General features: G+C 46.0%; 1 protein-coding gene across 18 annotated transcripts in view; it reads left to right on the plus strand.

The window, feature by feature from the left end:
* Positions 1 to 14913, plus strand: part of LOC127431471 (connector enhancer of kinase suppressor of ras 2-like) — a 128614-nt gene that overhangs the window by 31704 nt on the left and 81997 nt on the right. For all 18 annotated transcript variants that reach the window (XM_051681883.1, XM_051681884.1, XM_051681886.1 and 15 more), the window contains one exon: positions 8895 to 9058. In XM_051681883.1, coding sequence (XP_051537843.1) covers positions 8895 to 9058 — 164 coding nt within the window. The remainder of the gene's footprint in view (positions 1 to 8894; positions 9059 to 14913) is intronic.

A 14913-nucleotide genomic window follows, 5' to 3' on the forward strand; every position in this document is an offset into this window, starting at 1 on the left:
TTTATCAGCATTTCTTTTCATTTGTCACTCCGAGACGTCTTACAGGTCGCCTGACACAGTGGCGGGTAGATGAGCAAAAATGATGGGTGGCGGATGCTAATTTTAATACCCTATTTTAATAATTTTGCTCAACATGGCTGGAAAGAACATATTAACATTCACCACTTAACACAGACAAAGGAAACACATACACACGTTAACTATGCTTATGACAAAAGATCAAGACAGGAAACAGGAACAAGAGGAATAGGAAACCCAAGGACAGGAAACACAATATATTTCCAAAATACATGACAAAATAAAAGTCTGACAAAAAATGTTTACTTCAAAAAAGCCAAAGCTGATACAGTTACAACAAAGTCTGTCTGAGTTTAGTTTCTTATGTGCTTAAAGCAAGAAGCACTATTTTTGAGTTGCTGCCGGTATTCCAAAGAAGTCACTTGTAAGGTTCCATGTTAGGAAGCTGCCTGTGCAGGACAGTAGGCAGCATAGCAATTCTCTAGGTTTTGGAAGAGTGCTGTGCTGTTAGCAAAACCTGCAAGTCCTGGAGTTATGCTGAACATTTTGTTGAACAGCTGTTCAAAAAATGTGATTGCTATGAGATGTGCCATTGGACAACAGAATGTCCAAGACTAACATATGCTGTTCAACAAGTGTGTGTCACTATGGTGAGTCTGTATGTTGTCACCTGTTTGATGAAAACAGTTGGTTGTGATGTTAATGAAGCTTTCAGCCAAATCAAAATCTCGTACTCTTTGTTTCCCTTTCACCTTTCACTCTCCCAATTTCTAATTATTTGTCCATTTGTCTTATACCCTTCATAGCTGCATCCATTCTGTACAGCCGGTAGTAGCTTTGTTAGTTTCATTTATGCATGCCTGCATCATATTGGTTTTCAGAGCCATAACGATAGACAGTGAAGACAGAACTGTAGAAATCATTGGATTTAGGATGTTTTTGAGCATGCATATGGAGCGTGCTAGACTGAAATAGATCTCAAAATGGCTGAAATTGAGACACAGAATGATCTCATTTGAATTAGTGAATAATTGGTGACTCAGAGTTTCAGCATGAACAAACATCATATCTGCACATCACAAATTATGTTTATGTGCACATTTTTGGAACTTGATGTTTGATCAGTCTTCCAAGAAAAACTGAGCTTACCTCTCTCTCAACCATGGGAAGGCTTAGAGATGATGATGGCTGTCATTCACTGTCAGTTTGATGGATGTGTGACATAGTTAGGGTGGAATACATGTTTTCAGTCATCAAGTACAAGTGCAGCACCACATGTATGTCCTTGTCATTTCTGATCTTGTGTTAAACAGACCACAGTGACTCTAAAGGCCTTTGCACACCAAAAGGCAGCGCAAATAGGAGAGACGAATCACCGACAAATGGTCCTTTCCCATAGAAAGCAAGGCGAACGTTTGCCGTTAGCACATACACCTTTACAAAGGTGGCACTATTCGACAAGCAATTTTACCTTGGTACGGTAGGTGGCTCAATGCACCTTTGAGCTGGTCTGCCCTCCGCTCATCACCGGATGAGAAGAATTAACCACTTCACAAGTATGCAAAACAAACAAGAATATATAACAAAAAAAGCAAATTATTCTCTAGCAAGCAGATTGAAAAAATAAAATGCATCTCTCCACAAGCTGCATCAGCGATGACAAGTATGTTGTTGATTTGCTCAACGAGAAAGAAAATTTCATGGTTACTGGTGTAACCTCCGTTCCCTGATGGAGGGAACGAGATGTTGGTGTCGATGTAGTGACACTAGGGGTCACTCTTGGGAGCCCGAGACACCTCTGGTCTTTGATAAAAGGCCAATGAAAATTGGCAAGTGATATTTGCATGCCACTCCCCCGGACATACAGGTATAAAAGGAGCTGGTATGCAACCACTCATTCAGGTTTTACGCTGAGGAGCCGATATAAGGTCCGGCCATTTCAGCGGGTAGTTCAGCGTTGTGGCAGGAGGGACCAATGTCTCGTTCCCTCCATCAGGGAAAGGAGGTTACACCAGTAACCATGACGTTCCCTATCTGTCACTCACTCGACGTTGGTGTCGATGTAGTGACACTAGGGGTCCCTATACAAAACGTCAAAAGGCTGAACGGTGTTACGTGAACTGGCAGTGTGTGGTGGGCAGACTTGCTGTGTGCCTCATAGCCAGCACACCAGGTCGACACGTAACCTCCCCTGACACAGTTATGAGTGTCGAACGGCCCTTTTTGGGGACAAGTCGACTACCCAAAGATAGAGACAGGCTTAACCCAGTCGTGTGGCCTCTTTTCCCCTTCTCTTTTTCCACTCCCTAAAAAAGAAGGAGGATTATCCGACTGGGCCGCCAGGTCTAGTCGGGGGGTGTCCCTCCCAAGGGGAAGACACCGCGGAGACCACACCTCGCCCAAAGAGAGGGGGGGATATTTAAGTGGAAGAACACGTCACATGGTCTTTCCAACCATGTGGAGAGCCTTCAAGGTAGATCCTGCCCAATGGGGGAGGAGTTACTACAAACATGGAGACTGGGGCAGAGGGGCTCTGCCCAAGGAAGACGCAGTTTGCCAGCAGGGAAACGGATTAGCGGAAGATATAGATCGCATGGGGTTAGCCTTACAGGGAACCACCACATGCGGAGCACCTACCCCAGAACAGGGCTCTTAGCGAGTGTACTGGGCCGGCAGTGAGTCTCTCCGAAAACTCGACTACCACAGGGCTTGGAGGAAGTCAACCAGGGAACAAAATTTTTTGAACACTACTGGGAATTAATGGCGCATGTCTTCAGCTCAAAGGGAGGTGGAAGGCGCCATGTGCAAGTGATACACCCGGCCGGCTATCCCGGGCTTATCCGCTTGTGTTGCGTGCCACTACCTGGGACGAAACTGGTTCCACCCGGAGGTTGTAGAACCGTGCAAAGGTGTTGGGTGTTGCCCAGCCCGCTGCTCTGCAAATGTCTGTTAGAGAGGCACCTCTGGCCAGGGCCCAAGAAGCCGCTACACCACGGGTAGAATGGGCTCGTAGCCCTACTGGGGGCGGCATGTTTTGGGCGAGATATGCCATGGTTATGGCGTCAACGAGCCAGTGGCGATCCTCTGTTTGGAGACAGCGCTTCCTTTCCGCTGTGCACCAAAGCAGACAAAGAGCTGCTCAGAGACTCTAAAGCTCTGCATACGATCTAAATAGATGCGTAAAGCGCACACCGGACACAGCAACGACAGGGCTGGGTCTGCCTCCTCCTGGGGCAGCGCTTGCAGGTTCACCACCTGGTCCCTAAAAGGGGTGGTGGGAACCTTGGGCACATAGCCTGGTCGGGGTCTCAGGATCATGTGAAAATAGCCCGGACCGAACTCCAGGCACGTTTCGCTGACAGAGAACCCTTGCAGGTCACCTATCCTCTTGATGGAAGTGAGCGCTGTCAGGAGGGCAGTCTTCAAGGAGAGTGCCTTAAGCTCGGCTGACTGCAAAGGCTCAAAGGGGGCTCTCTGTAGACCCTGAAGAACTACGGAGAGATCCCATGAGGGAACGAGGCGCGGTCTGGAGGGATACAGCCTCCTGGCGCCTCTTAGGAACCTGATGATCAGGTCGTGCTTCCCTAAGGACTTACCGTCAACTGCGTCGTGGTGTGCTGCTATGGCAGCAACGTACACCTTCAAGGTGGAAGGGGACAGCCTCCCTTCCAGCCTCTCCTGCAGGAAGGAAAGCACTGATCCGACTGCGTATCTCTGGGGGTCTTCGTGTCGAGAAGAACACCACTTAGCGAATAGACCCCACTTAAAGGCATACAGGCGCCTCGTAGAGGGGGCCCTAGCCTGAGTGATCGTGTCTACCACCGTGGGTGGTAGGCCACTTAGGTCTTCCACGTCCCGTCCAGGTACCAGACATGGAGATTCCAGAGGTCTGGGCGCGGGTGCCAGAGGGTGCCCCATCCCTGAGAAAGAAGGTCCTTCCTCAGGGGAATTCGCCAGGGGGGAGCTGTCGCGAGGAGCGTGAGGTCCGAGAACCATGTCTGGGTGGGCCAGTAGGGTGCTACCAGGACAACCTGCTCCTCGTCCTCTCTGACCTTGCACAGGGTCTGTGCAAGCAGGCTCACTGGAGGAAACGCATACTTGCGAATGCCAGGGGGCCAGCTGTGTGCCAGCGCGTCTGTGCCGAGGGGAGCCTCGGTGAGGGCGTAACAGAGCGGGCAGTGGGAGGATTCTTGGGAGGCGAATAGGTTCACCTCTGCTCTGAGGGAAACCTGCCGTGACAGCGCGTCCGCTGTAGTGTTGAGGTTGCCCGGGATGTGAGTGGCTCGCAGCGACTTGAGGTGCCGCCGACTCCGGAGGAGGAGACGGCGGGTGAGTTGTGACATACAGCGAGAGCGCAGACCGCCTTGGCTGTTGACATATGCTACCGCTGCTGTGCTGTCCGTCCGAACTAGCACGTGCTTGCCCTGGATCAACGGCCAGAACCTCCGCAGGGCGAGCAGAATTGCCAGTAACTCGAGGCAGTTGATGTGCCAATGCAGTTGCGGACCCGTCCAGAGGCCGACGGATGCGTGCCCGTTGCAAACAGCGCCCCAGCCCATTTTGGAGGCATCTGTTGTCACCACGACGTGCCTGGAGACCAGTTCTAGGGGAACACCTGCTCGTAGAAACGAGAGGTCGGACCAAGGGCTGAAAAGACGGTGACAGACCGACGTAATGGCCACGCGGTGTGTCCCGTGGCGCCATGCCCGTCTTGGGACTCGAGTCTGGAGCCAGTGCTGAATTGGCCTCATATGCATCAACCCGAGTGGGGTGGCCACCGCCGAGGATGCCATATGCCCCAGGAGCCTCTGAAAAAGTTTCAGTGGAACTGCTGTTTTCTGTTTGAATGCCTTCAAACAGGCCAGCACTGACTGGGCGCGCTCGTTCGTAAGGCGCGCCGTCAAGGAGACTGAGTCCAACTCCAAACCGAGAAAAGAGATGCTCTGAACCGAGAGGAGCTTGCTCTTTTCCCAGTTGACCCGATGCCCTAGTCAGCTGAGCTGTGAGAGCACCAGGTCCCTGTGTGCGCATAACACGTCTCGAGAGTAAGCTAAGATTATCCAGTCGTCGAGATAGTTGAGAATGTGAATGCCCACCTCCCTTAACGGGGCAAGGGCAGCCTCTGCGATCGTCGTAGATGCGAGGAGACAGGGACAGTCCGAGTACTGATACGCCTGACCCTCGAACGCGAACTGCAGGAAGTGTCTGTGTTGAGGAAGGATCGAGATGTGAAAGTACGCATCCTTCAGGTCTACCGCCGCGAACCAATCTTGATGCCGGACGCTCGCTAGAATGCGTCTTTGCGTCAGCATCTTGAACAGGAGTCTGTGTAAAGCCCGGTTCAGTACTCGCAGGTCCAAAATTGGCCGCAACCCACCGCCTTTTTTCGGTACGATGAAGTAGGGGCTGTAAAACCCTTTCTTCATCTCGGCTGGAGGGACAGGTTCTATCGCGCCCTTCCGTAGGAGGGTAGCGATCTCCGCGTGCAGGGTGACAGTGTTTTCGCCCTTGACCAAGGTGAAGTGAATACCGCTGAACCTGGGCGGGTGCCTGGCGAACTGAATCGCGTAGCCAAGTCGGACGGTCCAGACCAGCCACTGCGATCCAAATTCTGCGCGAGGGGGACCAAGGGGACAACATCGTCGGACGTACCGGCAGGTGGGGCCTCGCGGCGGGGCGCAGCGCGAGGTGCCACAGCACGTCGTGGCCGTGCTGAGTTTAGGGACATCGAAGCACTTACCTGGCTCCTTGTGACCACCCCCGGAACAGCCTGAGATGGGGGAGGAAGAGGCCTGTCCTCGTAACCCGTGGAGGCTGCCACATCGGGGGCGGCTGTGTGCCACAGCTGGGCGCTCAGGGGCGGAAAGGGCACCGCTGGAGCACCAATCCTGCAAGAAAAAGCCCGTGGACGGTAGTCGTGGTGACGACTGTACACACCGGGTATGTGACCCAGGGAGGAAGGAAGCCGCTCTTTTGCTGAACTGTTGGGTACCGCAGCCACTTGGGCGTGCGGCGAAATCAAACAAAAAGGCAACAAAAGATTTTCCACCCGGCCCTCCACCGGGGGATAGAGTGGTCTTTCTACCAGCTCCACGTGAGTGGGTTCCCTCATCCCTGGGTTGCCTGTCTCAGGGGCGCTTCGAGGACCTCTGTGGGTTCTTCGGCGCCAGCTGTGAGACGGGTGGCGTCGGCTTCCTGCGGTGGGCTCCACGCCGGGGCCGGGCCGGAGGGGCGGGCTGCGGTGGAGCCTGTGCAGTCACCACAGGGGGACGCCCTTGGCGACGAGCAGACGGGGTGCGGGATCTTGAGCCAGGCCGGGGCAAGATGTGCCGAATTGCTTCCGTCTGCTGCTTTACCGTCGAGAACTGCTGGGCAAAGTCTTCAACGGTGTCGCCGAATAGGCCCACCTGGGAAATGAGGCCAGCAAGGAACCGTGTCTTGTCGGCCTCGCCCATCTTGACCAGTTTGAGCCACAGGTGGCGCTCCTGGACCACTAGTGTGGCCATCGTCCGCCCGAGAGACCGTGCCGTGACCTTCGTCGCCCGGAAGGCGAGGTCGGTCGCCGAGCGCAGTTCCTGCATCAAATCTGGGGTGGAACTACCCTCGTGCAGTTCTTTCAGCGCCTTGACTTGGTGGACTTGCAGGAGAGCCATGGCGTGCAGGGCAGAGGCAGCTTGTCCAGCAGCGCTTTAGGCCTTAGCTGTCAGGGACGATGTGAGCCTACAGGCCTTGGACGGGAGCTTAGGGCATCCACACCAGGTGGCGGCGCTCTGCGGGCATAAGTGCACCACGAGCACCTTATCCACCGGGGGAATCGCCGTATAGCCCCGCCATCGAGGGTAGTGAGAGCGGGGGAGCTGCGGAGTCGGGGCCGGGCAGTAAAAGGTGCCTCCCACGACTTCGTCAGCTCCTCATGCACCTCCGGGAAGAATGGCACTGGAGCGGGGCGCGGCTGTTTTGAGCGGCGCTGCGAGCCCAGAAACCAATCATCAAGCCGCAAGGGTTCAGGGGAGAGCGGAGGGTTCCACTCTAGCCCGACGCTCGCGGCCGCCCGGGAAAGCATGTCCATCATTTCGGCATCGGCCTGTGACTGGGCGACCGTCCCCGAAGGGGGAAGCCCAGCTGAGGCTTCTGCGTCCGACTGGACAAGCCCGCTCTCCGATTTTGCGCTCGAGAGCTCATCATCTTCACGGGCCCCGAACAAGAAGCCAGATTTGCCGTGCGATGAGCCGGCGAACTCATCCGGAAGCCCGATTGGGGCAGACAAGCGTGCTGGGGAATGGGAGGTCCGCGGGGGGATACCCGGCGGAGGCGATCCCATTGAGATCCCCAAATCGCCCCCAGTGCTAGCCACGCTGATCTCATACCCGTAGGTAGGAGGACCGAGGCGGGGAGCCGCTGGGGCAACGTTGCCATGGTCATGTTCTCGCAGTGAGAACATGAACCATTCACAAATGCTGCCTCCGTGTGGGTCGCGCCCAGACACGAAAGACAGCGATCATGACCATCCGAAGTTGAGAGAAAACGACCGCAACCAGGAATAACACACGATCGGAAAGGCATCTTTAGAAAGACGCGTCTTTAAAAAGACATTCCGTGTGTGCGCTCTTTTAGAGAAATATACTCTTTTAGAGGGGAAAAACGCTCTTTCAGAAAATATACCAGGGGCGTTCTCTGCAGTGCACCAGTGCAGAGGAGGGAGAAGCCGCTGAAATGCGCCGTCAGACCCAGCAGAGGTGAATGAACACTGCTATTCAGCTCAATGAGCATGACCGTTCGGCTCCGAAGAGAAAATCTGAATGAGTGGTTGCATACCAGCTCCTTTTATACCCATATGTCCGGGGGAGTGGCATGCAAATACTACTCGCCAGTTTTCATTGACCTTTTATCAAAGACCAGAGGTGTCTCGGGCTCCCAAGAGTGACCCCTATTGTCACTACATCGACACCAGCGTCGAGTGAGTGACAGATAGGGAACTTTCGAGACCTGCTGGACAAGTTGTCTGACAGATTTATCATGTTTACACAGTCTGAGTAGTAATTAGAAAGAATCGAGTGTAAAAAATAATATCAACGGTTAAAACGTTATCATTTGTAACAGTATTATTTATAATCAACTGTCATGCATACTCTATATACTTGTGTTAAGTGCATTTGTTTAAAATCACTGCATAATGCACACTCATAATGACTGTTAAAACAAATGCTTAAAACAAATGTTTGACTGTATCTTATTGCCATGTACATCTACTTGTGTTATATTTGCTCAAAACCCTGCATGTTACAAATTAAACGTGATGAAATTCATAGGCTGCACGATTCGGCACGAATGTTCGCTCCAGGTGAGAATGGCTCGTTAATAATCGATTGCTTCGATTCAACATGTTGATCGTGGCAAGAAATTGCGCCCGAAAATTTGTGGTTGGTGTGTAAAGGCCTTAAGGCAGGTACGAGATCTAAGAATTCATTTTTGTGCTTGTTTGGGATGGGATGGAGAACTTCTGCAGCTTCTTTAAACATATTTTTTAATGCATTTTACACCAAAGTAAGGCTGAATCCCAGTTTGCATACTTGTAAGTTCTACAAAGTATGAAAAGTACTTTGCTGGTGATGCCAAAGAACATACTTTTGAGGATGTGGTAAAACATCAGTATTAAGTATACATCATACAAATGCATCAAAAACATGCATTGATGCATACTTTAAAAGTCCACTGGAAATAGTATACCATCTAGCCACTTTTAAGATACTATTATTAATGCTATATGATTGAGACACACTAATCTTGAACTTGCATACTGTATAGGACAGATAGTATGAAAAATGGAACTAAGCATAGGTCCCTGATTTTTCCTTTATCCTTCTCTCCATCTACAGGTCTGGATGACTGTCTGCAGCAGTATATAAAGAACTTTGAGAGAGAGAAGGTTGGAGGTGACCAGCTGCTGAGGATCACCCATCAGGAGCTGGAGGATCTGGGGGTGTCCCGCATCGGACACCAGGAGCTGATCCTGGAAGCTGTAGACTTGCTTTGCGCTCTGGTGAGAGTCTTCACATTTCTGTATACACCTGATCCTGTATCTGCTGTTCATCACAGCATCTGGTAGTGGACTTGAATGTTCATGATAATGAATGAATGAATGAATTAATGAATGAATGAATGTTCGGTTGGTAGGAACATTCCTTCCATTGGAGCAATTCAAGCTTGAAGTACCACCTGTTTTCTCCAATGGGGGGGTGGTGTTGTTGTGATGGCAGTTGTCATTTGTGTGGACTTTTTAGATAGTCTCTTACCCGCATACGGCAACATTTACAATGAATATCAAGATTAAATTAACGATCTTGAACGATTTTGCCGTGATGCCATCTGACCAGCTTAAATTACATATTTTACGTGATGGGTGGCAACCCTAGACGCAACCAAAGTAAGACTCTCCAAAAGCGTTCATCTGACGCAGGTGTATATTGACGCACCCTTAGAAAAGAAAGCCCTTATAATAAATATTGCACTGATTGACAAATTAAATTGCAAAATTTATTGCTGTGAACTATAGGCCAATGATAGGCTTCTGTTCAGTAATATGAAAATAAACAATATATTGGATTCTAAAGCCACTTTTGTCTTATCAATGCTTTACTCATCTGCCATAATAATATAATACATTTTAATTATCTGAATTTTTTTATTTATAATTTGTTTTTATTTGTAATTATTTAAACATAACTATTTATATTTATTTCATCATTATATATAAAATTATTGTTATTTGAGGGGCTTTCTCAGCAAATATTTATATGTGCAATTAATTGCGATTAATTCAATTAAATAATCGGCATACCATGTAATTAATTTGATTAAGATTTTTAAGGATTGACAGCCCTACTTTAAATATAGGTTGCTTTAATTTTCCTACTGACATTAAAACTTTATAAATATTCCTGGGACTGGATTCACAAAACATTTTTCTTAAAGGAATAGTTCACCCAAAAATAAAAATTCTCTCATTATTCACTTACCCTGATGCCAGATACCCTGTGTATGACCGTCTTTCTTCAGCAGAACACAAATGAGGATTTTTAGAAGATTATAGAGGTCTGTCAGTTCCTTATAATGCAAGTAAACAGGTGCCAGCACTTTGATGGTCCAAAAGTCACATTTAGGCAGCATAAAAGTAATCCATGCAACTCCAGTCGATCAATGAATGTCTTCTGAAGCAAATCAATATATTTATGTAAAAAAGAAATCGACAATTAAAATGTTATTATCTTTTAAAATGCACTTCCTGCCAGCAGTTGACACATCATGTTGCTGTTGCGTGACGTAAGCGTGTTGAGTTCACGCCAGAATTCGGAAGCGGTGCTTATTTACAACAAAAGAATGAATGTCACGCGAGATTTCTGTATCAGAAACTTACATAAACCTATCGATTTGCTTCAGAAGACATTCATTAATCGACTGGAGTTGCATGGATTACTTTTATGCTGCCTAAATGTGACTTTTGGACCATCAAAGTGCTGGCACCCATTTACTTACATTATAAGTACCTGACAGAGCTCTATCATCTTCTAAAAATCCTAATTTGTGTTCTTGTGAAGAAAGACAGTCATACACATCTGGGATGGCATCAGGGTAAGTGAATAGTGAGAGAATTTACATTTTTGGGTGAACTATTCCTTTAACAACTATTTGCTTCTTATTTTCTAACTTTGAAGAAAATTAAGAATGTTCTTATCTTTTTTCTTAAACCTTCAATATTTATAGCTAGATACCTTTTTATGAACTTATAATTTATCCTAAGAACTTTCTGAATTTTTCTCTTAAGGAGATTTTCTTGAACCCGCACCTGGTCTTATTGGTCACAGTTCATCAGTGCATGTAATTACAAAGACAAAAAACAACATTATGGAAGATACATACAGTACATTGCAAATGCTGTTCATGTTCACTTTTAAGTCTCATGTCAAGACTAAACAATTCTGTGCTTCTGGAAAACATAATGGCTGGTGTTTCACCCCACTTTGTGCTCAAACATGTCAGTCAATCAGTGTTGAAATGTGGCTTTTTGCTGGGTGGGTTTATCTTGGTGTCCTCAGTCTGTATCTGCACTGTGTGTATGTGTGTGTCTCTTAACAAATTATTATTGAGGTGTCTGATAGATGTTCTATGACTGATAACTGCTTTTCAAAAAGGTACCAAGAGGACAGACAGTGAGGGAGACAGAAAGAATTTAGGTTGAAATTAGCTCTGCACTGCTTGAGCCTTTTACATTATCTAACATTTAATAACTAGTTTTCCCTCTAATTCCCTCTCTCTATCTGGCTTCTCTCAGTTGTGGTATTAAAACAATGACTTACCAGCCCACGCATTTTTAGAATGTCAGCACCATGACGGGAGGGAACAGATGACAGGACGAGTGTTTATCACGTCTGTATGAGCTGCCTCTCGTGCCCTCCATCCTCAGTCTTTGTCCTTTTATCCCTTTATTTTGCTCTTTTTCACTGTCTTTACCCCACCTGTCCCTTTCTGAAAGACATGTTTTTTTGTTGAGGTTTAGAGTTTGAGCTGTAAGATTTCTAAAACAAGGTTAACTATAATGAGTCTGTGGTTTGTCTGAGTGACTGTGAACCACTGACCTGTACGACTGACATTTAGGAGAGCGTTAATCACAAAAAGACGACTTTGCTGTCTTCTCTATCTCCTCTGAACACTGATCTCAAATCAGAGCTGCTGATATTCACACTAAGGAACACCATGTGTGTGAATGTCAACCTGCTGCATGTGTGTATGAAATTAACCATGGACTCTGAATGTGATGGATTTCACCCATGCACTTCCTGCTTCAACTGTAGGATTCGAAAGTCACTTTTAAATTCAAAGGAGTAGTTCAGCCAAAAATGAAAATTCTATCATCATTTACTAGGGGTTGGACGATAGGTTTATTTTCAATTCGGTTCGATGTATGATATGAGATTCTTGATTCAATATAATCTCATTTTCTTCATCCATGTTATGTGTGATTCAAATGAATGTTTCTTTTTACTTTTTGACAGAGAACAGAAAGGATATTAAAAGACACATTATTTAATGAAAGTGGAGTGCATGGATCTCATCTTTGATGGACACACATTACACGGAAGAAATGTTCCGCTTTAATTTCAAGCACTTTTAAGCACTTTTTTACAAAACAAGGAGACTTCCAGGTATTCCAATACTAAAATTTTTAAAAGCTAAACTCAAGCACTTTAAAGGGATAGTTCACCCAAAAATGAAAATTCTCTCATCATTCACTCACCCTCATGCCATCCCAGATATGCATGACTTTCTTTATTCTGCAGAACACAATCACATATTTTTTGGAGGATAACTTCTAAAATAATAACTTCTTAAACTTACAAAATATGAAAATATGTGAAAGATAAAGTGGAGATTGATTGTAAAATAGGACTTAAACATGGATCTGTTTCTTATACATATATCGCTTCTGAAGAAATGGAGTCTGGAATATGGATTACTTTTATGTGGCCTTTATGTGATTTTTGAAGCTTCATAGGTCTGGTCACCATTCACTTGCATTGTAAGGACCAATAGAGCTGAGATATTCTTCTAAAACTCTTTGTTTGTGTTTTGCATACACATAGGGGATGGCATGAGGGTAAATCATGAGATAATTTTTGTTTTTGGTGAACTATCCCTGTAAGCACTTCAAGAACCTTATGCAAACCCTATTAATAGTGTCTGAAAAAAGCGACAGAGATTTTGATGTTTAACTGGTCATTTCATTTATGATCACATGGACAGTAAACAATGTTGCAACTTTCGAAATATCAAATTTTGTTTTGATATGGTTCAGCATTTATTTAGGTTCACAATATTCCGAAATTTGATATATTTTCCCATCCGTATTATTTACTCACCCTCATGTTGTTTCAAACCTATATGATTTTATTTGGAACACAAAAGTTGATATTTTGGAGAAGGTTTGAATGTCTGTTGTGCCATGACTCACTGTTTTTTCAGCATCTCTTGCAGGAGGGACGTGTTTTTTAGATGCTGTGTCAAGTTAAAAAGAATGTGAAATTTAAAAGAAATTACTCGAGACACCTGATCTGTCACAAGCATAAACTCGCACACAAATAATAAAGGAATCTAGGGAACTGTTCAGTCTTTATTATTTGAAAGCACTTTGACCTCAGAGGCACAGAGCTCTTTCCCTTTCCTTCTCTCTAACTCTCTAAGTCTGTCTTTCTCACACTTATTTGTTTGTTTTTTCTCGTTCTTTACCTCATGTTCCTTTATCTTTCTCTCATTGTGCCCTATGTGTGTTATCTGGTGCAGTGCTGCACTCATGCAGAGAGCTTCTAAACAGATTAGCATGGAGGATTCTTAGCATCTCCTCCCCATTGTCTCCCTCCACTCACAAACTAAATAATGCATTTTTTGTGGATGTATGTGTGTGTTTTTACAAGCCTTTGTGTGCAGTTGTGTTTATTACCTATATTTGTAATTTGTGTGTGTGTGTTTTGGTGTGAGAGAGTGTGTGTGTGATTTGTTCTTCAGACCAGACAGAACACATTACTCTCTGATCGATATCCTACTGATGTGAGAACAGATACTGAAATTGATGCTCATCTGAACACACACACACACACACACACACACACACACACACACACACACGCACACACACAGGATTTGATGCTGGTGTGCTATGGTTCCTATCAGGCGTCTTACCTAGCTAAACTAGCAAGCCTCCTTTGGTCAACCAGTTTCATCAAAAAGACAATGCTGATTAAGCAGCATTTTTTTTTTACGGTGAACAATATGGCTATGCTGGTACATCAGTTAGACCAGAACTAAACCAGCACTAACAAGCATTAACCAAATTCTAAGCTGGTCTTTTTTTGGCAGGGAAGTCAATTGACTAACTAAACAGCAAGGCAGCTTAGGTTTTGGACACACTAAACCATCTTAAATCATCTTGGACCAGCAGAGAAATCCATTCTGGTCTAAGCTGGTCTTTTTAGCAGAGATGTCATGGACCGGGCAGCAAGGCAGCGTATGTATCAGTTTGTGTGTGTGTATGTGTGTGTGTGTGTGTGTGTGTCGATGCTCCTGAATGTATGTGTATAATGCTGCTTTTGATCAGTCTCAGCCCCTTGATCAAGCCTGTTTATGCAGTGATATGGTAATTTGTTACCCTGCCAAAAGTGCCCCGACACCTGGCACAACCTTTGTCTAACACACACACACACATACACATGCACATCAGCGGTTTTGAAAGATGGCAAAGACCCCTATGCATTTAAATGAAATGATGCATACATGAAGATGAAAGTATGCATTTTGACTTTGTTCAAACATGTTGTTTTGTCTGATTTAGAGATGCAGATTACATTATCTCACAGAAAAGCATGGAGTGTGTAAGCGTCTATCGGCTGACAGCAGAGACCCTCTGTGGGTTATTTATACCTCGAACTTTATGCTCGGCTGACATAAAGTTCTGTCTCCATCCACTCAATGCACCTCTGCATAATGAAGAGCTCTCTCTCTCTCTCTCTCTCTCTCTCGCTCTCTCTTTCTTCCAGGTACCGAATATTCTCTCTCTCTCTCTCTCTCTCTCTCTCTCTCTCTCTCTCTCTCTCTCTCTCTTTCTTCCAGGTACTGAATATTCATTTGAGAGGATGTGTGTGTATGACAGTCGAGAAAGAGAGCACATTCTTGGCTTTTGAGTTTTACTCTTCATCTTTAGTTTGTCATTCCTAATTATTTGCTTAATTTATTCCTTTGTTAAATATGTTAATTGCTACTTTCTTAATATACAGCATTATTCGAATTTTATTTCACTCATTTATTTTACTTTATTTTATATTGCACTATTTTAAAATTGTATATTAT

The sequence above is a fragment of the Myxocyprinus asiaticus genome, chromosome 41 (assembly GCF_019703515.2).
Source record: "Myxocyprinus asiaticus isolate MX2 ecotype Aquarium Trade chromosome 41, UBuf_Myxa_2, whole genome shotgun sequence".
NCBI classification, from domain to species: Eukaryota; Metazoa; Chordata; class Actinopteri; order Cypriniformes; family Catostomidae; genus Myxocyprinus; species Myxocyprinus asiaticus.